The sequence below is a fragment of the Tachyglossus aculeatus genome, chromosome 5 (genome assembly GCF_015852505.1).
Source record: "Tachyglossus aculeatus isolate mTacAcu1 chromosome 5, mTacAcu1.pri, whole genome shotgun sequence".
Classification (NCBI taxonomy): domain Eukaryota; kingdom Metazoa; phylum Chordata; class Mammalia; order Monotremata; family Tachyglossidae; genus Tachyglossus; species Tachyglossus aculeatus.
In genome coordinates this window covers 12,618,791-12,645,981 of record NC_052070.1, presented here as the reverse complement: position 1 = coordinate 12,645,981, position 27,191 = coordinate 12,618,791, and the positions used below count along the sequence as shown (strand labels likewise).

At 45.3% G+C, this 27,191-nt stretch overlaps 1 protein-coding gene across 1 annotated transcript in view; it reads left to right on the top strand.

Moving 5' to 3' along the window:
• The window catches only part of MYOM1 (myomesin 1), a 215,926-nt gene extending 189,030 nt beyond the window's left edge, over positions 1-26,896 (top strand). Inside the window, exons 34-38 of the mRNA XM_038746922.1 lie at positions 8,715-8,878; positions 16,037-16,073; positions 16,306-16,328; positions 21,869-21,924; positions 26,076-26,896. Of these exons, the coding sequence (XP_038602850.1) occupies positions 8,715-8,878; positions 16,037-16,073; positions 16,306-16,328; positions 21,869-21,924; positions 26,076-26,372 (577 nt within the window). The 3' untranslated portion in view covers positions 26,373-26,896. The remainder of the gene's footprint in view (positions 1-8,714; positions 8,879-16,036; positions 16,074-16,305; positions 16,329-21,868; positions 21,925-26,075) is intronic.
• Positions 26,897-27,191: the final 295 nt, after the last annotated feature.

Here is a 27,191-nt window from a genome sequence, read left to right as displayed (position 1 = left end):
TCACACAGCTGACAACTGGTACAGCCGGAATCCAAAGCCCATGCTCTTTCCACTGAGCCACGCTGCTTCGCATAATAATATTATCATAATGAATTATGATTCATAATAACTATGAATAATAATGTCATAAAAAGAGGCACCTCATGGTTCCCTTGGGATTTTGAACCCGGAGGCCCATGAGCAATGGTGATTCATGAATAACAATGGTATTTATTGCACTGGGGTAGGTGCAAAATTATCAGATTGAAGACAGGCCCTGCCCACACAGGTTTCATGTCTAAGGGTGAAGGAGAACAGGTATTGACTCCTCATTTTATAGATGAGAAAACCGAGTCACACAAAATAATAAAAATAATAATGATAATATTTGTTCAGCATTATTACATACCAAGCACTGCACTAAGCGCTGGGGTGGATACAGGATAAACAGGTCCCACATGGGGCTCACAGTCTAAGAAGGAGGGAGAACAGGGATTGAATCCCCATTTTACAGATGAGGCACAGAGAAGTGAAGGAACTTGCCCAAGGTCACACAGCAGGTGTGTGGTGGAACCTGGATTAGAATCCAGGGCCTTTGGCTCCCAGGTGCGTGTTCTTTCCACTAGGCCACCCTGCCTCTCAGAGAAGTGAAGTGACCTTTCCAACCAGCAAGTGGCTGTGCCGGGATTCTTCTGCCTTCACTCTTGCGTATTTGTACTTCCCAAGCGCTTAGTACAGTGCTCTGCACATAGTAAGCGCTCAATAAATACGATTGGTTGATTGATTGATTGCACTCTTTTTTTTTTAATGTCATTTGTTAAGTGCTTACTATGTGCTAGGCACTGTACTAAGCACTGGGGTAGATACAAGTTAATCAGGTTGGACACAGTCCCTATCCCACATGGGGCTCCCAATCTTAATCTTAGAGAAACAGCATGGCTCAGTGGAAAGAGCCCGGGCTTGAGAGTCAGAGGTCATGGGTTCTAATCCCGACTCCCCCATATGTCTGCTGTGTGACGTTGGGCAGGTCACTTAACTTCTCTGAGCCTCGGTTTCCTCATCTGTAAAATGGGGATGAAGACTGTGAGCCCTACGTGGGACAACATGATCGCCTTGTATCCTTCCCAGTGCTTAGAATAGTGCTTTGCACATAGTAAGCACTTAACAAATGCCATTATTATTATTATTATTATTATTATTATTAATCTTCAGTTTCCAGATGAGGTAACTGAGAAGAAGTGAAGTGACTTGCCCAAGGCCACACAGCAGACGGTGGCAGAGCAGGGACTAGAACCCAGGTCCTTCTGACTCCACTAGGCCACACTGCTTTTCTCCTTAACCACACTGCTTCCCTGGGGCATTCTCTATGGCTTCTCCATCCTTGTGAGAAGCAGCGTGACTTAATGGATAGACCGCAAGCCTGGAAATAATAATAATAATGATGGCATTTATTAAGCACTTACTATGTGCAAAGCACTGTTCTAAGCACTGGAAGGGTTACAAGGTGATCAGGTTGTCCCACGGGGGGCTCACAGCCTTAATCCCCATTTTACAGATGAGGTAACTGAGGCCCAGAGAAGTTAAGCAATTTGCCCAAAGTCACATAGCTGGCAATTGGCAGAGCCGGGATTTGAACCCATGACCTCTGACTCCAAAGCCCGTGTTCTTTTCCACTGAGCCACGCTGCTTCTCTAGGAAATCACAAGAACCTGAGTTCTAATCCCAGCTCCGCCATTTGCCTGCTGTTTGAATTTGGGCAAATCATTTCCCAACAACTCTCTCCTCGACCCCCTCCAGTCTGGCTTCCGTCCCCTTCATTCCACGGAAACTGCGCTCTCAAAGGTCACCAATGACCTCCTGCTTGCCAAATCCAACGGCTCATACTCTGTCTTAATCCTCCTCGACCTCTCAGCTGCCTTTGACACTGTGGACCACCCCCTTCTCCTCAACACGTTATCTGACCTTGGCTTCACTGACTCCGTCCTCTCCTGGTTCTCCTCTTATCTCTCCAGTCGTTCTTTCTCAGTCTCTTTTGCAGGCTCCTCCTCCCCCTCCCATCCTCTTACTGTGGGGGTTCCCCAAGGTTCAGTGCTTGGTCCCCTTCTGTTCTCAATCTACACTCACTCCCTTGGTGGCCTCATTCGCTCCCACGGCTTCAACTATCATCTCTACGCTGATGACACCCAGATCTACATCTCTGCCCCTGCTCTCTCCCCCTCCCTCCAGGCTCGCATCTCCTCCTGCCTTCAGGACATCTCCATCTGGATGTCCGCCCGCCACCTAAAGCTCAACATGTCGAAGACTGAGCTCCTTGTCTTCCCTCCCAAACCTTGTCCTCTCCCTAACTTTCCCATCTCTGTTGACGGCACTACCATCCTTCCCGTCTCACAAGCCCGCAACCTCGGTGTCATCCTCGACTCCGCTCTCTCATTCACCCCTCACATCCAAGCCGTCACCAAAACCTGCCGGTCTCAGCTCCGCAACATTGCCAAGATCCGCCCTTTCCTCTCCATCCAAACCGCTACCCTGCTCATTCAAGCTCTCATCCTATCCCGTCTGGACTACTGCACTAGCCTTCTCTCTGATCTCCCATCCTCGTGTCTCTCTCCACTTCAATCCATACTTCATGCTGCTGCCCGGATTATCTTTGTCCAGAAACGCTCTGGACATATCACTCCCCTCCTCAAAAACCTCCAATGGCTACCGATCAATCTGCGCATCAGGCAGAAACTCCTCACCCTGGGCTTCAAGGCTCTCCATCACCTCGCCCCCTCCTACCTCACCTCCCTTCTCTCCTTCTACTGCCCAGCCCGCACCCTCCGCTCCTCCACCGCTAATCTCCTCACTGTACCTCGCTCTCGCCTGTCCCGCCATCGACCCCCGGCCCACGTCCTCCCCCGGGCCTGGAATGCCCTCCCTCTGCCCCTCCGCCAAGCTAGCTCTCTTCCTCCCTTCAAGGCCCTGCTGAGAGCTCACCTCCTCCAGGAGGCCTTCCCAGACTGAGCCCCTTCTTTCCTCTCCCCTCGTCCCCCTCTCCATCCCCCCGTCTTACCTCCTTCCCTTCCCCACAGCACCTGTAAATATGTATATATGGTTGTACATATTTATTACTCTATTTATTTATTTATTTATTTATTTTACTTGTACATTTCTATCCTACTTATTTTATTTTGTTGGTATGTTTGGTTCTGTTCTCTGTCTCCCCCTTTTAGACTGTGAGCCCACTGTTGGGTAGGGACTGTCTCTATGTGATGCCAATTTGTACTTCCCAAGCGCTTAGTACAGTGCTCTGCACATAGTAAGCGCTCAATAAATACGATTGATTGATTGATTGATTGATTTCCTCTGTGCCTCACTGACTTCCTCTGCAAAGGGGGATTAAGACTGTGAGCCGATGATCTTGTATCTATTCCAGAGCTTAGTACAGTGCCTGGCACATAGTAAGACTTAACAAAGATCACTGTTACTATTATTGATGCTTTAAATTCCTGCCTCGGGGGCTGAAATTATAGATTATCATTTAGGGCCCAGAATCCTTCAAAACTGGGGAAAACCACAGGTCTTCACCTGTTCCCCACCCCAGGTTTGTAACTAAATGGTATCTTGGGTTGTCCTAGGCCTCAATGCTCAATCCCATCCAATCAATCAATCGTATTTATTGAGCGCTTACTGTGTGCAGAGCACTGTACTAAGCGCTTGGGAAGTACAAGTTGGCAACATATAGAGACAGTCCCTACCCAACAGTGGGCTCACAGTCTAAGTGGGCTCACAGTGGGCTCACAGCTCACATCAATCAATCAATCAATCAATCGTATTTATTGAGCGCTTACGGTGTGCAGAGCACTGTACTAAGCGCTTGGGAAGTACAAGTTGGCAACATATAGAGACAGTCCCTACCCAACAGTGGGCTCACAGTCTAAAAGAGGGAGACAGAGAACAACACAACTGCTGATATGTCACTGTTGTGTTGTGTTGGTATGGGGTGGGAGCCTTCCCAGACTGAACCCCCTTTTTCCTCTCCTCCTCTCCATCCGCCCCCGGCCCTACCTCTTTCCCCTCCCCACAGCACTTGTATATATTTGTACAGATTTATTACTCTATTTTACTTGTACATATTTACTATTCTATTCATTTTTGTTAATGATGTACATGTAGCCTTAATTCTATTTGTTCTGATGATTATGACACCAGTCTACATGGTTTCTTTTGTTGTCTGTCTCCCCCTTCTAGACTGTGAGCCCGTTGTTGGGTAGGGACTGTCTCTATATGGCCGACTTGTATTTCCCAAGCGCTTAGTACAGTGCCCTGCACACAGTAAGCGCTCGATAAATGCGATTGAATGAATGAATGAATGAACCCCTAACTTCTAGAAGCTGCATGTGTTCTGAGAGGCAGTGTGGCATAGTGAATAGAGCACGGGCTTCGGAGTCAGAGGTCGTGGGTTCTAATCCCGGCTCTGCCACTTGTCCGCTAGTGTGACCTTGGACAAATCACTTCACTACTCTGTACCTCAGTGACCTCATCTGTAAAATGGGGATTGAGACGGAGAGCCCCACGTGGAATGGTGAAAGTGTCCTATTCCATTTGGTTGTATCCACCGCAGCACTGAGTACAGTGCCTGCCACATAGTAAGCACTTAACAAATACAATTATCGTTATTATTGTTAATACCAGGGAAGGTCCAACTTGTACTTCCCAAGCACTTAGTACAGTGCTCTGCACACAGTAAGCGCTCAATAAATATGACTGAATGAATAAATGAATGAATGAATGGTGCTGTAAGGGGAACAAAAAGCAAATTATGGAGTCCTGAAAGTTTGTAAAAATCTGGACCTTGAAACATTTCATAACCAGAGTTGGCTCCATTCGTTCATTCAGTCGCATTTATTGAGCGCTTACTGTGTGCAGAGCACTGTACTAAGCACTTGGGAAGTACAAGTTGGCAACATATAGAGACGGTCCCTATCCAACAATGGGCTCACGGTCTAGAAGGGGGAGACAGACAACATGTGGACAAGTGTCAAGTCATCAAAATGAATAAAAGTAAAGCTAGATGCACATCATTAACAAAATAAATAGAATAGTAAATATGTACAAGTAAAATAAATAGAGTAATAAATCTGTACAAACTTATATACAGGTGCTGTGGGGAAGGGAAGGAGGTAGGGCTGGGGGGCTCTACGTACTATTATTGTATCTTCCCTTGAAGCTTCTGCACAGTTTGATCAAAAGAGAGACAGAGAGAGAGGCAGAGACAGAGAGACAGAGACATTTTCCCCATATCATTTCCTGGTTTGTAAAAAATGGAGAGCAGACTGATTCTGGGACAAAAAATGTGTACTGGTTCTTTTCGGTATTCATTCTAACTCTTTCTCTGAGGCTTCTTTAAGGGCTAGAAATTGTATGGTAGCATAGATCAAAGCTCTAAGAAACTTCTGGGATCTTGAACATTCTAAGGTTTTAGTTTTAAGAGATGTGTCAGGCGAGGAAAGAAACTGAATGGACGAATAAATTGGTCAAAAACCCTCTGTCCAATCTAGAACGGCTCTCCTACCCTGCGACTCAGAAAACCGGAATGGGAACTTTTTTTTTAGTAAAATGATAATAACGATGGCATTTTTCTAAGCACTTACTTTGTGCCAGGCACTGTACTAAGCCCTGGGGTGGATACAAACAAATCGGGTTGGACACAGCCCCTGTCCCATGTGGGCTCACGATCTCAATTCCCATTTTACAGATGAGGTTACTGAGGCCCAGAGAAGTGATGCGGCTTGCTTAAGGTCACCCAGCAGACAAGTGGCAGAGCTGGAATTAGAAACCATGACCTTCTGAGTCCCAGGCCTGCGCTCTAACCATTAGGCCATGTACGCACACAATTTTTAAGCACAAGCTTAAGACCACAGCTAGTTAGCAGTCTTTCATGTTGCCAACTTGTACTTCCCAAGCGCTTAGTACAGTGCTCTGCACACAGTAAGCGCTCAGTAAATACGATTGATTGATTTCATGACCTTATTTAGCAGTGTACCTCCCTTGGCAAACTCGGAAATTAGGGTCTTCAAGTAGCTGGGGCTCTATTTTTAAAACGTTGGAGTATAGGCAAATCAAAATGGCTTCCGCTGCCAAAATTTTTCCCTTCGTTCACTCCAGTCCCAGAGAACAGATCTTCCTTGCCACCCACAGATTTTCCAGTTTGGGAGTCACCTGTAATAATTTGCTTTACCAATACGGCTACTAGGATAACACATTTTGAGTAACCATGGTTTTAATGGGAGTCAGAGGACCTGGATTCGAATCCCAGCCCTGCCACTTGTCTGCGGGGTGATCTTGGGCGAGTCACTTCACTTCCCTAGGCCTCAGTTATCTCATCGACAAAATGGGGATTCAATAACTTTTCTCCCTCCTACTTAGACTATGAGCCCCGTGTGGAACCTATTTATTTTATTTCATTAGTATGTTTGGTTTTGTTCTCTGCCTCCCCCTTTTAGACTGTGAGCCCACTATTGGGTAGGGACTGTCTCTATATGTTGCCAACTTGTACTTCCCAAGCGCTTAGTACAGTGCTCTGCACACAGTAAGCACTCAATAAATACGATTGATGATGATGATGATGATGATTATCTTATATCTACCCCAGCATTAAGTACAGTGCTTGATGCATAGTAAGAGTTTAACACATACCACTATTATTACTATTATCATTATTATTATTTTAATTATGGCTTAGTGGAACGGGCGTGGACTTGGGAGTCAGAGGACGTGAGCTCTGCCTCTTGTCTGCTGTGTGACTTGGGCATGCCACTTAACTTCTCTGTGCCTCAGTTACCTCATCTGTAAAATGGGGATCAAGACTGTGAACCCCACGGGGGACAACCTGATTACCTTGTATCTACCCCAGTGCTTAGAACGGTGCTTGGCATATAGTAAGCACTCAATAAATACCACAATTATTATTATTATTCCGGAGTCACTGTTCACACAAGTCGTTGCAATTTCCAGTTGTCCTCAGTTTCTCTCCCCACTCCTGGCACACTTCGTCATTGCTTTTGTATCTAGAGTTCATTTCCGTCTCACTACACAATGAGTTTATTGTAACAGTGAATGTTAAATAGTTACTGTATCCAGCACTTACGGTAACAGTTACTGTAACTTATGTAACAGACATAACAGAGACGTGACTGTTAATATTCTTGTAACAGCATTACAGCAGGCCATCAGCACTTCATTATATTAAAGATGATTAAGAAGGCTTTTCTCTGAGTTTTCCATTGCTATGATATTTATCATTTAAAGCGCCGTCTTAGGCTGCTTCTTTGTGTGAGCCGCCCTCTAGACTGTGAGCTCGTGTGGGCAGGGAATGAGACTGTTATTCTTATATTCTACTCTCGCAAGCGCTGAGTACAGTGTTTGCACTCAGTAAACGCTCAATAAACACGATTGGATGGATGAATGGGGATTCAATACCTTTTCTCCCTCTTACTTAGGCTATGTGGCTTACTTAGACTATGCGTGGCTCGGTGGAAAGAGCCCGGGCTTTGGAGTCAGAGGTCACGGGTTCAAATCCCGGCTCTGCCAACTGTCAGCTGTGTGACTTTGGGCAAGTCACTTCACTTCTCTGGGCCTCAGTTACCTCATCTGTAAAATGGGGATGAAGATTGTGAGTCCCCTGTGGGACAACCTGATGATCTTGTATCCCCCCCAGTGCTTAGAACAGTGCTTTGCACATAGTAAGCGCTTGATAAATGCCATCACTATGAATGAATGAATGTCGTAAATATATTTGAACTTCCTCCACTGAGACTTAACCTACGACTCTCTTTACTCCAATTTGTCCCATAAGCAGTGTGCCCTAGTGGATAGAGCCTGGGCCCGGGAGTCAGAAGGACCTGGGTTCCAATCCTGGCTCCGTCACTCATCTACTGTGTGGCCTTGGGCAACTCACTTCACTTCTCCGTGCCGCAGTCCCCTCATCTGGAAAATGGGGATGAAGACTGTGAGCCCCATGTGCGACATGGACTGTGTCCAATCTAATTATCGTTTATAGTAATAATAATGATGGCATTTGTTAAGTGCTTACTATGTGCAAAGCACTGTTCTAAGCTCTGGGGGGATACAAGGTGATCACGTTCTCCCAAGTGGGGCTCACAGTCTTTATCCCCATTTTCCAGATGAGGTAACTGAGGCTCAGAGAAGTGAAGTGACTTGCCCAAGGTCACACAGCAGACAGGGGAAGCAGCATAGCTCAGTGGAAAGAGCCCGGGCTTTGGAGTCAGAGGTCAGGGGTTCAAATCCCGGCTCCGCCAGTTGTCAGCTGTGTGACTTTGGGCAAGTCACTTAACTTCTCTGTGCCTCAGTTACCTCATCTGTAAAATGGGGATTAAGACTGTGAGCCCCCCATGGGACAACCTGATCACCTCGTAACCTCCCCAGCGCTTAGAACAGTGCTTTGCACATAGTAAACACTTAATAAATGCCATCATTATTATTATGTGGGGGAGCTGGGGTTAGAACCCATGACCTCTGACTCTCAAGCCCAGGCTCTTTCCACTGAGCCACGCTGCTTCTCTACCCGAGCACTTAGTACAGTGTCTGGCGCATAGTAAATGCTTAACAAATACCATAAAAGAAAATCTGTTGCATCAGGAGTGAACGATGGAAAACTACCGGCCTCCAAGAGAAGCCAAGTCGATGTTGGGGTCGAGCAGTGAGTAATCAGGACGCTTTCTTTCTGCCAACAGTGGGAACAGCATTAAGAGCACGGACCGAATTAAGAACGGGGTCACTGGCGAGCAGATCTGGCTCCAGATCAACGAACCTACTCCAAACGACAAAGGGAAATATGTGATGGAGCTCTTTGACGGCAAAACTGGCCATCAGAAGACAGTAGAACTTTCTGGACGAGGTAAAAAACCGACATGCAGCTTCCCACTGCATTTTTTAATGGTATTTCTCATTAATCATAAAAATAATTATAATAATAATGGTATTTGTTAAGCGCTTACTATGTGCCAAGCACTGTTATGGAGCTCTTTGACGGCAAAACTAGCCATCAGAAGACAGTAGAACTTTCTGGACGAGGTAAAAAACCGACATGCAGCTTCCCACTGCATTTTTTAATGGTATTTCTCATTAATCATAAAAATAATTATAATAATAATGGTATTTGTTAAGCGCTTACTATGTGCCAAGCACTGTGATGGAGCTCTTTGACGGCAAAACTGGCCATCAGAAGACAGTAGAACTTTCTGGACGAGGTAAAAAACTGACATGCAGCTTCCCACTGCATTTTTTAATGGTATTTCTTATTAATCATAAAAATAATTATAATAATAATGGTATTTGTTAAGCGCTTACTATGTGCCAAGCACTGTTATGGAGCTCTTTGACGGCAAAACTGGCCATCAGAAGACAGTAGAACTTTCTGGACGAGGTAAAAAACCGACATGCAGCTTCCCACTGCATTTTTTAATGGTATTTCTCATTAATCATAAAAATAATTATAATAATAATGGTATTTGTTAAGCGCTTACTATGTGCCAAGCACTGTTATGGAGCTCTTTGACGGCAAAACTGGCCATCAGAAGACAGTAGAACTTTCTGGACGAGGTAAAAAACCGACATGCAGCTTCCCACTGCATTTTTTAATGGTATTTCTCATTAATCATAAAAATAATTATAATAATAATGGTATTTGTTAAGCGCTTACTATGTGCCAAGCACTGTGATGGAGCTCTTTGACGGCAAAACTGGCCATCAGAAGACAGTAGAACGTTCTGGACGAGGTAAAAAACCGACATGCAGCTTCCCACTGCATTTTTTAATGGTATTTCTTATTAATCATAAAAATAATTATAATAATAATGGCATTTGTTAAGCGCTTACTATGTGCCAAGCACTGTTATGGAGCTCTTTGACGGCAAAACTGGCCATCAGAAGACAGTAGAACTTTCTGGACGAGGTAAAAAACCGACATGCAGCTTCCCACTGCATTTTTTAATGGTATTTCTCATTAATCATAAAAATAATTATAATAATAATGGTATTTGTTAAGCGCTTACTATGTGCCAAGCACTGTTATGGAGCTCTTTGACGGCAAAACTGGCCATCAGAAGACAGTAGAACTTTCTGGACGAGGTAAAAAAACCGACATGCAGCTTCCCACTGCATTTTTTAATGGTATTTCTCATTAATCATAAAAATAATTATAATAATAATGGTATTTGTTAAGCGCTTACTATGTGCCAAGCACTGTGATGGAGCTCTTTGACGGCAAAACTGGCCATCAGAAGACAGTAGAACTTTCTGGACGAGGTAAAAAACCGACATGCAGCTTCCCACTGCATTTTTTAATGGTATTTCTTATTAATCATAAAAATAATTATAATAATAATGGTATTTGTTAAGCACTTACTATGTGCCAAGCACTGTTATGGAGCTCTTTGACGGCAAAACTGGCCATCAGAAGACAGTAGAACTTTCTGGACGAGGTAAAAAACCGACATGCAGCTTCCCACTGCATTTTTTAATGGTATTTCTTATCAATCATAAAAATAATTATAATAATAATGGTATTTGTTAAGCGCTTACTATGTGCCAAGCACTGTTCTAAGTGCTGGGGCAGATGCGAGGTAATCAAGTTGTCCCACGTGGGGCTCACAGTCTTCATCCCCATTTTCCAGATGAGGGAACTGAGGCACAGAGGAGTTAAGTGACTTGCCCAGAGTCACACAGCTGATAAGTGGCAGAGCCGGGATTAGAACCCATGACCTCTGACTCCCAAGCCCGGGCCACTAAGCCAGGTTGTGATTACTTTGTGCCAAGCACTGTACCGATTGCTAGGGGAGATACAAGATCATCAGGTTGGACGCAGTCCAAGTCCAATGTGGGACGCACAAGCAGCATAGCGTTGTGGAGAGAGCCCAGGCCTGGAGTCAAAATGTCATGGGTTCTAGTTCCACCTCTGCCACTTGTCTGCTGTGTGACCTTGGGCAAATCACTTCTCTTCTCTGTGCCTTAGTTACCTCAGCTGTAAAATTGGGATTGAAATTGTGGGTCCCATGTGGGACAGGGACTATGTCCAACCCATAGAAGCAGCGTAGCTCACTGGAAAGCTCTCTGCACATAGTGCAGTGCTCTGCACATAGTAAGCGCTCAATAAATACGATTGATGATGGAAAGAGCCCGGGCTTTGGAGTCAGAGTTCATGGGTTCAAATCCCGGCTCTGCCAGTTGTCAGCTGTGTGATTTTGGGCAAGTCACTTCACTTCTCTGTGCCTCAGTTACATCATCTGTAAAATGGGGATGAAGACTGTGAGCCCCCCGTGGGACAACCTGATCGCCTTGTAATCTCCCCAGCACTTAGAACAGTGCATTGCACATAGTAAGCGCTTAATAAATGCCATCATCATCATCATCAACCCAATTTGCTTATATCCTCCCCAGCGGTTAGTACAGTGAGCGTTTCACAAATACCACAATTATTATTCATCCCCATTTTGAAGATAAGGGAACTGAGGCACAGAGAATTTAGGTGATTTGCTCGTGGTCTCATAGCAGACCAGGGGCAGGCTGGGATGAATAATCAAAACTGTGGCATTTGTTAAGTGTTTACAATGTGCCAAGCACTGTTCTAAGCACTGAAGTAGATACAATGTAATCAGGTTGGACACGGTCCTGGTCCCACATAAGGGTCACAGTCTTAATCCCCATTTTGCCGATGAGGTAACTGAGGACCAGAGAATCAATCAATCAATCAATCAATCAATCAGCTGTATTTATTGAGCGCTTACTGTGTGCAGAGCACTGTACTAAGCGCTTGGGAGCTACAAGTTGGCAACATATAGAGACAGTCCCTACCCAACAGTGGGCTCACAGTCTAAAAGGGGGAGACAGAGAACAAAACCAAACATACTAACAAAATAAAATAAATAGAATAGATATGTACAAGTAAAATAAATAAATAAATAAATAAATAAATAGAGTAATAAATATGTACAAACATATATACATATATGCAGGTGCTGTGGGGAAGGGAAGGAGGTAAGTTGGGGGAGATGGAGAGGGGGACGAAGGGGAGAGGAAGGAAGGGGCTCAGTCTGGGAAGGCCTCCTGGAGGAGGTGAGCTCTCAGTAGGGCCTTGAAGGGAGGAAGAGAAGTGACGTGACTTGCCCAAGGTCACCCAGCAGACGTGTGGCAGAGCCGGGATTGGAATCCATATTCTCTGACTTTCAGGCCCAAGGCTCTATCCACTAAACTGGTTGCTTCTCTGATAGATTAGTCAGTCAGTCAGTGGTATTTATTGAGCACTTACTGTTGTCAGAGCACTGTACTAAGCGCTTGGGAGAATACAATATAACAGACACACTCTGTGCTCACAATCAAGGTTACAGTCTAAAGGAGGAGACAGACATTGATATAAATAAAGAAATTACTTCTAGGCTTGGACTCTTTCCCCTAAGCCACACTGCTTCCCACTCACTGAAGGGGAAATTATGTAGCCAGATTGATGGATCTCGGTGGCCTCAAATAGAACCTTTTATGAAGTATGGTGAGTTGGAAGAACCAGGGTGCTCTCTCTTTCCTAGAGGGAGTTGGTTGTTCCTGCTTTAACAGGATTCCCTTGGCTCGGTTTTGCCTGGAGCGATCCTATCAGATTGGACAATAGGATTGTTTGCGTTGAAAATCCACGTGAGGGTATTCCTTGGCATCAAGTCAAGGATCTCATCTGACCAGTTCTGGGCTTCACTGAATGGACTAGCTTTAACAGCCTCCACAAGGAGGATGGCAGTCGTCAATCAATCAGTGTATTTATTGAGCGCTGTGTGGCTCAGTGGAATGTGAGCCCACTGTTGGGTAGGGACTGTCTCTATATGTTGCCAACTTGTACTTCCCAAGCGCTTAGTACAGTGCTCTGCACACAGTAAGCGCTCAATAAATACGATTGATGATGATGATGAGCCCGGGCTTTGGAGTCAGAGGTCATGGGCTCGAATCCCAGCTCCGCCACTTGTCAGCTGTGTGACTTTGGGCAAGTCACTTCACTTCTCTGTGCCCCAGTTACCTCATCTGGAAAATGGGGGTTAAGACTGTGAGCCCCCCGTGGGACAACCTGATCACCTTGTAACCTCCCCAGCGCTTAGAACAGTGCTTTGCACATAGTAAGCACTTAATAAATGCCATCATCATTATTATTATTACTGTGTGCAGAGCAGCGTGGCATAGTGGATAGAGCCCAGGCCTGGGCGTCAGAAGGTCATGGGTTCTAATTCTGGGTCCGCCACTTGTCTGCTGTGTGACCAGAAGTCACTTCACTTCTCTGGGCCTCAGTTACCTCATCTGTAAAATGGGGATTGAGACTGGGAGCCCCATGTGGGACAGGGACTGTGTCCTGCCCGTTTTGCTTGTATCTACTCCAGCGCTTAGTACAGTGCCTGGCACATAGTAAGCACTTAATAAATGCCATTATTATTATTGGGTAAACTATAACAAATGAACAGAACAGAGGGTCCTTTTCAGTCGGACATTTGGTAGAAGCACCGAAGGAGAGGGTGATGTGAAATTCACAGAGAGGGAGATGGCTCTGATCTGGTAAGAGTCTAAATCTATCAGTCAATCAATCAATCGTATTTATTGAGCACTTACTGTGTGCAGAGCACTGTACTAAGCGCTTGGGAAGTACAAGTTGGCAACATATAGAGACAGTCCCTACCCAACAGTGGGCTCACAGTCCATCCATCAGTGGCATTTATGGAGTGCTTATATTAAGATCTGTCTTCCCCTCTAGGCTGTGGGATCGTTGTGGGCCAGGGATCATCATCATCATCATCAATCGTATTTATTGAGCGCTTACTATGTGCAGAGCACTGTACTAAGCGCTTGGGAAGTACAAATTGGCAACATATAGAGACAGTCCCTACCCAACAGTGGGCTCACAGTCTAAAAGGGGGAGACAGAGACCAAACATACTAACAAAATAAAATAAATAGAATAGATATGTACAAATAAATTAAATAAATAAATAAATAAATAGAGTCAAAAAATATGTACAAACATATATACATATATACAGGTGCTGTGGGGAAGGGAGGGAGGTAAGATGGGGGGATGGAGAGGGGGACGAGGGGGAGAGGAAGGAAGGGGCTCAGTCTGGGAAGGCCTCCTGGAGGAGGTGAGCTCTCAGCAGGGCCTTGAAGGGAGGAAGAGATGTGTCTGCCTACTTTATTTTATCATCATCATCATCATCAATCGTATTTATTGAGCGCTTACTATGTGCAGAGTACTGTACTAAGCGCTTGGGAAGTACAAATTGGCAACATATAGAGACAGTCCCTACCCAACAGTGGGCTCACAGTCTAAAAGGGGGAGACAGAGAACAAAACCAAACATACTAACAAAATAAAATAAATAGAATAGATATGTACAAATAAAATAAATGGTTGTTAAGCAATTATTATGTACTGGGCACTATTCTAATCGCTGGTGTAGTTACAAGTTAATCAGGTCAGATACAGTCCCTGTCCCAAACGGGGTTCACAATCTTAGTCCCCATTTTACAGATGAGGGAACTGAGGGCCAGAGAAGTGAAGCAACCTGCCCATGGTCACACAGCAGACAAGTGGCAGAGCCTGGATTGGAACACAGGTCCTTCTGACTTCAAGACCCATCCACTAGGGCACACGGCTTCTCTGTTGTATTGTTCTCTCCCAACCACTTAGTACAGTGCTCTGCATATAGTAAGTGCTCAATAAATGCAATCAGTGTATACATATATACAGGTGTATATATGTATATGTGTTTGTACATATTTATTACTCTATTTATTTATTTTATTTGTACATATCTATTCTATTTATTTTATTTTGTTAGTATGTTCGGTTTTGTTCTCTGTCTCCCCCTTTCAGACTGTGAGCCCACTGTTGGGTAGGGACTGTCTCTATATGTTGCCAATTTGTACTTCCCAAGTGCTTAGTACAGTGCTCTGCACATAGTAAGCGCTCAATAAATACGATTGATGATGATGATGATTGCGGAGCACAATACTAAGCACTTGGGAGAGTACAGCATGAGTTGGCACAATCTTTGCCCTCACAGAGCAGGGAAGATAGACACAAAAATAAATTACAAGTAGCAACCGAGTAGAAAGATAAGGACGTGATGGGGTGGAGTTTCTAAGAATAGAGTGGGTGAGAATTCAAGTGCATAGAGGACGCAGTGGGGAAGGAAATAGGGTGAGAAGATGACAGGTTAATCAGGAAAGACTTCTGGGGGAGATGGGATTTTAAAAGGACTTTGAAGATGATGAGAATAGTGGTCTGCCACATGTGAAGGGAACAACCAGTCAATTAGTCAGTGGTATTGATTGAGAGCTTACTATATGCAGAGCACTGTACTAAGCACCTGGGAGAATACAATGGAAAAAAATCTCTAAAAGTCACATTATTAGAAAGTACTGGAAAGGAACAAAAAATCTTTTTGTCCCTCCCTGCAGTCAAGACTTTTTTGCTTTTTACACAACATTTTTTATCTGTAAACCTCAGAGAAAATCTGTTTTCTTCCCCCCTGAGTATAATTCTTATACTCCAGGAGGCCTTCGCAGACTGAGCCCCTTCCTTCCTCTCCCCCTCGTCCCCCTCTCCATCCCCCCATCTTACCTCCTTCCCTTCCCCACAGCACCTGTATATATGTATATATGGTTGTACATATTTATTACTCTATTTATTTATTTATTTATTTATCTTACTTGTACATTTCTATCCTATTTATTTTATTTTGTTGGTACGTTTGGTTCTGTTCTCTGTCTCCCCCTTTTAGACTGTGAGCCCACTGTTGGGTAGGGACTGTCTCTATGTGTTGCCAATTTGTACTTCCCAAGCGCTTAGTACAGTGCTCTGCACATAGTAAGCGCTCAATAAATACGATTGATTGATTGATTGATTGATTGATACTCAAGCTTTCCGAGTTGAGTCTCTGTTGAATGGATCATGCTTCAGGGCACACCCAAAACTGTGTAAAATGTTGTCTGTGAGAAAATTTTAACATCTTCTTTCCTTTTTGTTTAAAGCCTATGACGAAGCCTTTGCCGAATTCCAGAGATTAAAGTAAGTTCTTTACCTAGCGAGTGTCACTCGAATATGATAATTGGGCTGGAACTAAGAGTTTTTATTCCCTTGCTTTTAGCATTAAAGAGCTTTAATTTTAGTAAGCAGGAGTTGGAATTCTAATCTTCCCTTATGCAGCCAGATTTTGCTGAGGAGATTAAGGTGAACCGCTTAAAGACAGCCACTTATGAACTTAAAACTCCTTTTTTCTTTCTGTTTCCTCCTACTATAGGGAAGCTTCCGTTGCCGAGAAAAGTAAGTCAACCACTTTCTCATGGTTTCATTAATAGTTCAGAAAGTAACTTTCATTTTCACCTCATGACTGTAGAATGGGAAGGTGTGATGGACCTTGGGAAGAGAGTGGCTTATGCAATCACTTGTATTTTAAAACCCCTCTCGACCAAAGCCTGTATTCTATTTGTTCAATTGTATTTATTGAGTACTTACTGTGTGCGAAGCACTGTATTAAGCGTTTGGGAAAGTACACTACAACACTAAACAGTGACATTCCCTGCCCACAGTGGGTTCACGGTCTAGAGAAGCAGCAGGGCTCAGTGGAAAAGAACACGGGCTTTGGAGTCAGAGGTCATGAGTTCAAATCCCGACTCCACCACTTGTCAGCTGTGTGACTGGGCAAGTCACTTAACTTCTCTGTGCCTCGGTTACCTCATCTGTAAAATGGGGATTAAGACTGTGAGTACCCTGTGGGACAACCTGATCACCTTGTAACCTCCCCAGTGCTTAGAACAGTGCTTTGCACATAGCACTTAATAAATGTCATTATTATTTTTATCATTATTATTAGAGATTAGTGATGCTTCAAAACCAAAATTGATGAAGCATCAGTGTACTAAGCCTCTAGACTCAGGAGTCAAAAACCTTCACACTCCAGATGGCTTTGTGGAAAGAAATCCCACATGGTAATTTTTGACTGAGGAAAAATTAGCCTAGCCTTACGGAGCAATTCAAATTCCGAAGTGATTTGTCCTTGGCCTTTATATGGAGGTTATTCTTTGATTTTGCTGGTTTTTATCTGCTGCTAAATGTCGTTGGTCTGACTTGAAGCCCCACAGTGCAAGTTGAGGTAGTAGTAATGTGCTATTTATTAAGCTCTTACTCTGTGTCAAGCGTTGTTCTAAGCGCTGGGGTACATATAAGCTAATCAGATTGGACACAGTCCCTGTCCCTCACAGTCTTAAACCCCATTTTACAGATGAGGGAACTGAGGCCCAGAGAAGTTAAGTGACTTGCCCAAGATTACAAAGCAGAAAAGTGGCAGAGTCAGGATTTGAACCCAGATCGATCTGACTCCAAGGCCTGTGCTCGCTAGCCTCTTTGTCAGGGGCTTGAGACAACATTGGGGGGGAATCTTAGTTCATTTGATCATATTTATTAAGCGCTTACTGTGTGCAGAGCACTGTACTAAGCGCTAGTTCAGTCGGTTTGGGGGGCTTCCCGGGCAGGTTCTTCAGAGCTGTCCTGGACCCCCCAAGAATCAGCTTGGGTTGGGTCCTCCAGTGTCCATAGGATCCCAAACACCTGGCAGGTTGAGGGTGTTGGAAGTAATAATGATGGTATTCGTTAAGCGCTTCCTGTGTGCCAAGCACTGTTCTAAGCACTGGTTCTGTGCATTTTTATGGTATTTGTTAAGTGCTTGCTTTGTGTCAAGCACCGCATGAACCTCTGAGGTAGAGGCAAGTCATCATCAATCGTATTTATTGAGCGCTTACTATGTGCAGAGCACTGTACTAAGCACTTAAGTCAATCAGGTTGGACGCAATCCCGGTCTCACATGGCGTTCACAGATGAAATATTGTAGGTGGCTCGCTAGAGAGCAAATAGGTCGCTATTCTGCTGATCAGTCAGTCAATCAGTGGCATTTTTTGAGTGCCGACTGTGTGCGGAGCACTGAACTAAACTCTGGGAAAGTCAATCAATTAATCAATCGTATTTATTGAGCGCTTACTGTGTGCAGAGCACTGGACTAAGTGCTTGGGAAGTACAAGTTGGCAACATATAGAGACAGTCCCTACCCAACAGTGGGCTCACAGTCTAGAAGGGGGAGACAGACAACAAAACAAAACATATTAACAAAATAAAATAAATAATAGATATGTACAAGTAAAATAAAATAATAAACAAATAAATAGAGTAATAAGTATGTACAAACATATGTACATATATACAGGTGCTGTGGGGAAGGGAAGGAGGTAAAACGGGGGGATGGAGAGGGAGAGAGGGGGAGAGGAAGGAGGGGGCTCAGTCTGGGAAGGCCTCCTGGAGGAGCTGAGCTCTCAGTAGGGCCTTGAAGGGAGGAAGAGAGCTAGCTTGGCGGGTGGGCAGAGGGAGGGCATTCCAGGCCCCGGGGAGGACGTGGGCCGGGGGTCGACGGCGGGACAGGCAAGAACGAGGGATGGTGAGGAGATTAGCAGCGGAGGAGCGGAGGGTGCGGGCTGGGCTGGAGAAGGAGAGAAGGGAGGTGACGTAGGAGGGGGCGAGGTGATGGACAGCCTTGAAGCCCAGGGTGAGGAGTTTCTGCCTGATGCGCAGATTGATTGGTAGCCACTGGAGATTTTTGAGGAGAGGAGTAACAGGCCCAGAGCGTTTCTGGACAAAGACAATCCAGGCAGCAGCATGAAGTATGGATTGAAGTGGGGAGAAACACGAGGATGGGAGATCAGAGAGAAGGCTGATGCAGTAGTCCAGACGGGATAGGATGAGAGCTTGAACGAGCAGGGTAGCGGTTTGGATGGAGAGGAAAGGGCGGATCTTGGCAATGTTGCGGAGCTGAGACCGGCAGGTTTTGGTGAGGGCTTGGATGTGAGGGGTGAATGAGAGAGTGGAGTCAAGGATGACTCCAAGGTTGCGGGCTTGTGAGACGGGAAGGATGGTAGTGCCGTCAACAGAGATGGGAAAGTCAGGGAGAGGGCAGGGTTTGGGAGGGAAGACAAGGAGTTCAGTCGTGGACATGTTGAGTTTTAAATGGCGGGCAGACATCCAGATGGAGATGTCCTGAAGGGAGGAGGAGATGCGAGCCTGGAGAGAGGGGGAGAGAGCAGGGGTGGAGATGTAGATTTGGGTGTCATCAGTGTAGAGATGATAGTAGAAGCCGTGGGAGCGAATGAGGTCACCAAGGGAGTGCGTGTAGATCGAGAACAGAAGGGGACCAAGAACTGAACCTTGGGGAACCCCCACAGTAAGGGAATGGGAGGGGGAGCACAATGTAATAGTAGAGTTGGTAGACACATTCCCTAACCTCAACGAGCTTCCATTGTAGAGGGCAGAATAAATGGAAGCTTCCAAAGGTATAACACAGGTTGTAGGAGGAAGGGTCCTTCCCTGCCCCCTCAGTCCCTCCCACCATAACCCACCTCCTTATCTTCCCTCCCAAACTCTGCCCTCTCCCTGACTTTCCCGTCACTGTAGATGGCACTACCATCCTTCCCGTCTCACAAGCCTGGAAACTTGGTGTCATCCTCGACTCCGCTCTCTTGTTCACCCCACACATCCAATCTGTCACCAAAACCTGCCGGTCTCACCTCCACAACATCGCCAAAATCCACCCTTTCCTCTCCATCCAAACCGCTACCTTGCTGGTTCAATCTCTCATCCTATCCCGACTGGATTACTGCATCGGCCTACTCTCTGATCTCCCATCCTCCTGTCTCTCCCCACTTCAGTCTATACTTCACCCTGGTGCCCGGATTATCTCTGTACAGAAACGCTCTGGGCATATTACTTCCCTCCTCAAAAATCTCCAGTGGCTGCCTGTCAACCTATGAATCAAGCAAAAACTCCTCACTCTCAGCTTCAAGGCTCTCCATCACCTCACCCCCTCCTACCTCACCTCCCTTCTCTCCTTCTACAGCCAAGCCCACACCTTCCGCTCCTCTGCCACCACTAACCTCCTCACTGTACCTCGTCTCGCCCTTCCGACCGTCGACCCCCGGCCCACGTCCTTCCCCTGGCCTGGAATGTCCTCCCTCCGCACATCTGCCAAGCTAGCTCTCTTCCTCCCTTCAAAGCCCTACTGAGAGCTCACCTCCTCCAGGAGGCCTTCCCAGATGGAGCCCCCTTTTTCCTCTCCTCCTCCCCATCCCCCCAGCCCCACCTCCTTCCCCTCACCACGGCACTTGTACATATTTGTACAGATTTATTACTCTATTTTACTTGTGCATATTTACTATTCTGTTTATTTTGGTAATGGCTGCACACTCGGCCGGTCTTGCCCCCCAGCACCAATAAAGGTGAATAATGATCACCAGAGAAGCAGCGTGGATCAGTGGAAAGAGCCTGGGCTTTGGAGTCAGAGGTCATGGGTTCAAATCCCAGCTCCTCCACTAGTCAGCTGTGTGACTTTGGGCAAGTCACTTCACTTCTCTGTGCCTCCGTTACCTCATCTGTAAAATGGGGATTAAGACTGTGAGCCCCCCGTGGGACAACCGGATCACTTTGTAACCTCCCCAGTGCTTAGAACAGTGCTTTGCACATAGTGAGCACTTAATAAATGCCATTATTATTATTAATGATGTGCATATATCTATAATTCTATTTGTTCTGATGATTTGACACCTGTCTACATGTTTTGTTTTGTGGTCTGTCTCCCCCTTCTAGACTGTGAGCCCGTTGTTGGGTAGGGACCGTCTCTCTTTGTTGCCGACTTGTTCTTCCCAAGCACTTAGTACAGTGCTCTGCACACAGTGAGCACTCAATAAAGATGATTGAATGAATGAAAGGATCCAACAATCTTTGAACTCAGGAAGTCAAGAATGGGGCAGATCAATCTAGATTCATTCATTCAGTCAATTGTATTTCCTGAGCACTTACTGTGTGCAGAGAACCGTACTCAGTGCTTGAGAGAGTACAGTACAACAGTAAACAGACACATTCGCTGCCCATAATGAGCTTACAGTCTAGGTGCCACCGTGGGGAACTTTAGCCACTCAGAAGCCATTTCAACCCAGAGCCAGAAGTTCAGAAGATGTGGAGGTGGTCAGTGATCAGAAACCAGTGAGGTCCTGTGGTTCTCTAAGATTGTGAGCTATGTGTCAGTTTGTACTCTGGGGTGAGGTCCAGGAAGCCAAAACAGGACATGACATGATGGCCTTCCTCATTTTACCATCGAAGACAATTGATAAAAACCATGTTAAGGGACCAATCCATCCATCCATCAATCAATGGTATTTATTGAGAGCTTACCGTGTGCAGAGCACTGTACTAAGCCCTTGGAATAGTACAATACAACAGAGTCACTAAGCATGTCGCCTGTTCACAACTAGCTTACAGTCTAGAGGAAGAGACAGACATTAATATAAATAAATAGATAAAGGAGATGGACATAAGTGCTGTGGGGAAGAGGGAGGGGTGAATAATGGGTGTAAATCAGAGTGCAAAGGTGACAGAGAAGGGAATGGGAGAAGAAGAAAGGAGGGTTTAGGCAGGGAAGGCCTCTTGGAGGAGACGGGCCTTCAGTAAGGCTTTGAAAGGGAAGAGAGTGATCTTCTGTCAGAAATGAGGCGGGAGGGCATTCCAGGACAGAGGGAGGATGTGGGCAAGAGATAGGCAGCGGGCTAGACGAGATGGAGGTTCAGTGAGTAGTTTAGCATTAGAGGAGCAAAGTGTACAGGCTGGGTTTTAGTGGGAGAGTGGCGAGGTGAGGTAGGAGGGGACAAGGTGACTGAATGCCTTAAGCCAATGGTGAAGTTTCTGACCAAGAGGGAGGCAGAGAAACTCACTCAGAAAAGGAGATGGTGGAGATGACTTTCGGACTCTGATGCCAATATTTATGTTTGCAGATCGTGCTCGGGTCATGGGAGGTTTACCTGATGTCGTGACCATCCAGGAAGGCAAGGTAAAGTATAAGATTCTCTTGACCCAGATATTGAAACCGTGTCTCTTCCCGATTTATCATGTTCCCCTCTCTTCCTTCAGAGTAATAAGAATAATCATTCTGGGATTTGTTAAGTGCTTACTGTATGACAAGCCCTGTCCTTGGCCCCAGGGGAGAGGCCAGATAATCAAAGTGAACACAGGCCCTGTCCCCCACATCTAAGGGGGAGGGTGAAGCGATATCCATTCCCCATTTTACAGATGAGGACACTGTGGTCCAGGGAAATGACTCACCCAAGGTCACATCGCAGGCAAGTGCCAGAGCTGGGCTTAGAACACAGGGGCTCTTGGCTCCCAGGCCTGTGCGCTTTCCCAATTCCTCCATTTTATAGGTCTGCCTACAGTGACGTGCTTTTCCTTTAGATAGTTCATGGGAGTTTTGCAGACTATGGTTTCTTAAATATTTGGGGATTTGGGTTTTTTTTTCCTATTTTTACTTATCGAGATAAACAGAATCTAAAAGACAGGTTCAAAATCAAACAGTAGCAGTGTGGCTCAGTGGAAGGAGCACAGGCTTGGGAGTCAGAGGTCATGGGTTCTAATCCCAACTCTGCCACGTCAGCTGGGTGACCTTGGGCAAGTCACTTAACATCTCTGAGCCTCAGTTACGTCATCTTTAAAATGGGGATAAAGACTGTGAGCCCCGTGTGGGATAACCTGATCACCTTGTATCCCCCCAGTGCTTAGAACAGTGCTTTGCACGTAGTAAGCGCTTAACAAATGCCTTCATTATTAACCAGCCTCCTAGTATGGCTTATATTTTTCTTCCTGAGAGTTTAAAAAATCCAGGAGGGCGTGTTATCAGGTAAAGAAGGGAGAAAAAAATCTGTGGTATTTTGACTTGGGCTCACCAAGCATCTCTTGTCATCATTACAACTGGGTTACAGGTCATTAAAATGTGATTCTCTATTATTTCTCACGTGCTCTGTATATGTTTCCTAGCTCAGTCAAGTGTAATTTCAGACTGATGCTAGCCCGAGCTGTAGAATGGGATGGTAAATATGAAGCAAACTAAATTTTAGTACAAAATGTTGGACCTTGACAGTTAGAATGGATCGGTAAATATGAAGCAAACTAAATTTTAGTACAAAATGTCGGACCTTGACAATTAGAATGGATCGGTAAATATGAAGCAAACTAAATTTTAATACAAAATGTCGGACCTTGACAATGTGGAGCTGAGAACAGATGTTTGTCTGGAAGAAATAATTGGCAGGTGCTGTATTAAGTGACCTCTTGAAGTCTCTTCTGACTCCATGGTGCTTCTCTAAGAACAGCAATAATGGAACCAATCTATAACCTAGGAGAAGCAGTGTGGCCCAGCAGAAAGAGCAGGGCCTGGGAGTTGGAGGCCCTGGGTTCTAATCCCGGCTCTGCCACTTATCCACTGTGTGACCCTGGGCAAGTCACTTCCCTTCTCTGGGCCTCAATTTCCTCATCAGTAAAATGGGGATTAAATCCTACTCCTTCCTTACTAGACGGAGAGCCCCATGCAGGATGAGGACTGTGTCCAACCTGGATAAACTGAGTCCAACCCAATTATCTTGTATCTACCCCAGCACAGTGAGCCCGTATATATGTATATATGTTTGTACATATTTATTACTCTATTTATTTATTTATTTTAATTGTACATATCTATTCTATTTATTTTATTTTGTTAGTATGTTTGGTTTTGTTCTCTGTCTCCCCCTTTTAGACTGTGAGCCCACTGTTGGGTAGCGACTGTCTCTATATGTTGCCAACTTGTACTTCCCAAGCGCTTAGTACAGTGCTCTGCACACAGTAAGCGCTCAATAAATACGATTGATGATGATGATGATGATGACCATCTCTATATGTTGCCAACTTGTACTTCCTAAGAGCTTAGTACAGTGCTCTGCACACAGTAAGTGCTCAATAAATATGATTGAATGAAAGAATGAATAGATGAGGGAACTGAGGCCCTGAGAAGGTGAAGTAACTTGCCCAAGGTCACACAGCAGACAAATGGCAGAACTGTTATTAGAACCCAGGTCCTCTGACTCCCAGTCCCGTGCTCTATTCATTAGACCACTCTGCTTCCCCAAGTCTGTTGTGTTATTTGAAGTAGCCAGTAATAATAATAATAATAACTGTGGTATTTGTTAAGTACTAAGCACTGTTCTAAAAGCTAGGGTAGATACAAGATAATCGGGTTGGACTCAGTCCCTGTCCCACAAAAGAGCTCACAATCTTAATTCCCATTTTATAGATGAGGAAACTGAGGCACAGACAAGTTCTGTGACTTGCCCAAGGTCACACAGCAGACAAGCGACTGAGTCGGAATTAGAACTCACATCCTTCTGACTCCCGGGCCCATGCTCTATCTACTAAGCCATGTTGTTTCTCAATATTACTCTGAGATATTGCTGTGGTGCTTCATAATAGAACTGAGATCTTTCACTGGCAACAGAAATTTCACGTTCCACCAAGAGATTAGTAGGAGGTTATAAGGTTGAGACCCTTCCTTCCTCTCCCCCTCATCCCCCTCTCCATCCCGCCCATCTTACCTCCTTCCCTTCCCCACAGCACCTCTATATATGTATATATGTTTGTACATATTTATTACTCCATTTATTTATTTATTTTACTTGTACATATCTATTCTATTTATTTCATTTTGTTAGTATGTTTGGTTTTGTTCTCTGTCTCCCCCTTTTAGACTGTGAGCCCACTGTGGGGTTGGGACTGTCTCTATATGTTGCCAATCTGTACTTCCCAAGCGCTTAGTACAGTGCTCTGCACACAGTAAGCGCTCAATAAATACGATTGATGATGATGATGATGATAAAAGCGAGGCTGGAGAGAGACGGGGGATTGCATTAAACATATCTTCAAATGCAAGGGTCCTCAAGCAATCAATCAATCAATCGTATTTTTTGAGCGCTTACTGTGTGCAGAGCACTGTACTAAGCGCTTCATGCTCAGGCATGAAGGAATTGTCAGGGTCTCCGGTTTTAGTGGAAGCTGAATTTCAGAGACCAGACCTTCCACTTGGTATGCAATAAAAGGTAACGATGATGGTTTTTGTTAAGCAATTACTATGTGTCAAACACTGCTCTAAGCACTGAGGTAGATACAAGCTAATCTGGTTGGACACAGTCCTTGTCCCCTATGGGGCTCACATTCTTAACCCCCATTTTACAGATGAGGGAACTGAGGCACAGAGAAGTGAAGTGACCTGTCCAAGGTCACACAGCAGATAAGTGGTGGATTAGAATTTACGTCCTTCTGACTCCTAGGCCTGTGCATGGGGGCTCCTGTGCCTCAGTTCCCTCACACCCCAAGACCCAGATTTGATCCAGAATCCAGGGGCAGGTTTCCAGATCTATCAACATGTCTCTGCTACTTTCCCACCATGTGCCCTTGGGCAAGTCACTTCACTTCTCTTTGCCTCAGTTCATTCATTCAATCATATTTATTGAGCACTTACTGTGTGCAGAGCACTGTACTAAGCGCTTGGAAAGTATAAGTTGGCAACATATAGAGACAGTCCCTACCCAACAATGGGCTCATAGTCTAGAAGGGCTCAGTTATTTCACCTGTGAAACGGGGATTAAGACTGTGAGCCCCATGGAGACATCAGCTGTGGGTCCAATCAATCAACCAATCAATCAATCAATCAATCGTATTTATTGAGCACTTACTGTGTGCAGAGCACTGTACTAAGCGCTTGGGATGTACAAGCTGGCAACATATAGAGACAGTCCCTACCCAACAGTGGGCTCACAGTCTAGAAGGGGGAGACAGAGAACAAAACCAAACATACTAACAAAGTAAAATAAATAGAATAGATAGGTACAAGTAAAATAAATAAATTCCATCCAATTTGACTGTACCCATCCCAGTGCTTAGTAAGGTGCCTGGCACATAGTAAGCGCTTAACAAACACCCCCATAACATAGGAGGTGAGCACATTTCATGCACAGAGTGATTTACTGGCAAACAATAATTGGTCTAAAGAATTAAGGGCATCCTTTCAACCCATGATTATAGAGGGGTAAAGGAAAACTTTGGAATAGTCCTTTACTTAAACTCTGATAACTGTTGGTGGTTTCCTCCGGTCTCCCCATTTCCCTATCTTTTCTGCAGTCCCTTAACCTTACGTGCAATCTCTGGGGGGAACCCGTACCTGAAATTTCCTGGTTGAAGAATGAAAAAGTACTGACCTCAGATGAGCACTGTAACCTGAAATTCGAGTCCGGGAAGACGGCTTACTTCGCCATCACTGCCATCAGTGCCGCCGACTCCGGGAAATACAGCCTGGTGGTGAAAAACAAATACGGTACCGAAACAAGTGATTTCACCGTGAGCGTCTTCATCCCCGAAGAGGAGGAACGCAAGGCGGCCTTTGAGCAGAGCAGGGGAGATAAGGAGAGGGCGAAGTGAATCTCAGATGGGGAAAGAGAGGCGTAGGGGGGAGGTAAAATGACCCGTAGTTTCCACGTGTAGAAGGTTTGAGCTGTTTATAAGAACGACCGTTTAGTCCTCTCTCACTTGGTGTCTGTTCGAGCCGTCCTTCCTTCCACCAAAACAGGCCTCGCACTTGCAAAGGACAGGGACGACGATCACTGCATGGTTTCATTCTTTGCACATGTGCCCTGGGTAAAGGAAACACCACCGGAAACCCAGTGAACAGAGAATGGTTTCCAAGAACGGCTCAGATTGAAGGTGGTGAAAGACGGAAGGGTGGAAAAACAAGGTTTCTGTGGGCGGGGAGCCGTTTAGATTTACTAGCTAGTTCTCTTAAGTTGCGAGATTCAGTACTGCAGAATGGTTTTGTTAGTGCAAGTGAGATGTTAACCCCACCCTTGGGTACTCGGTGTTGAATGGTGAATCTGTTACTGTGCCATCTTGTCTGTTCCGTGGAAACGTTAACAAATAAATGGTACATCTTTCTCCGAAACCTCCAACATGTCTCCCTCTCATTGATGTCTTGCTTATTTGTTTTGGTAACCATGCCAACGCTCTCCTCGCGTGGCGTTTTGGATAGTGCAACAGCCTGGAAGCCAGAAGGACCTGGGTTCTAATCCCAGCTCTGCCACTTGGCTGCTGTGTGACCTTGGGCAAGTCACTTAACTTCCCTGTGCCTCAGTTAGCTCATCTGTAAAATGGGGAATAAGACTGTGAGCCCCACGTGGGACATGGTCTGTGTCCATCCTGATTATCTTGTATCTACCCCAGCGGTCCGGGGGAAGGGGCTCTGGT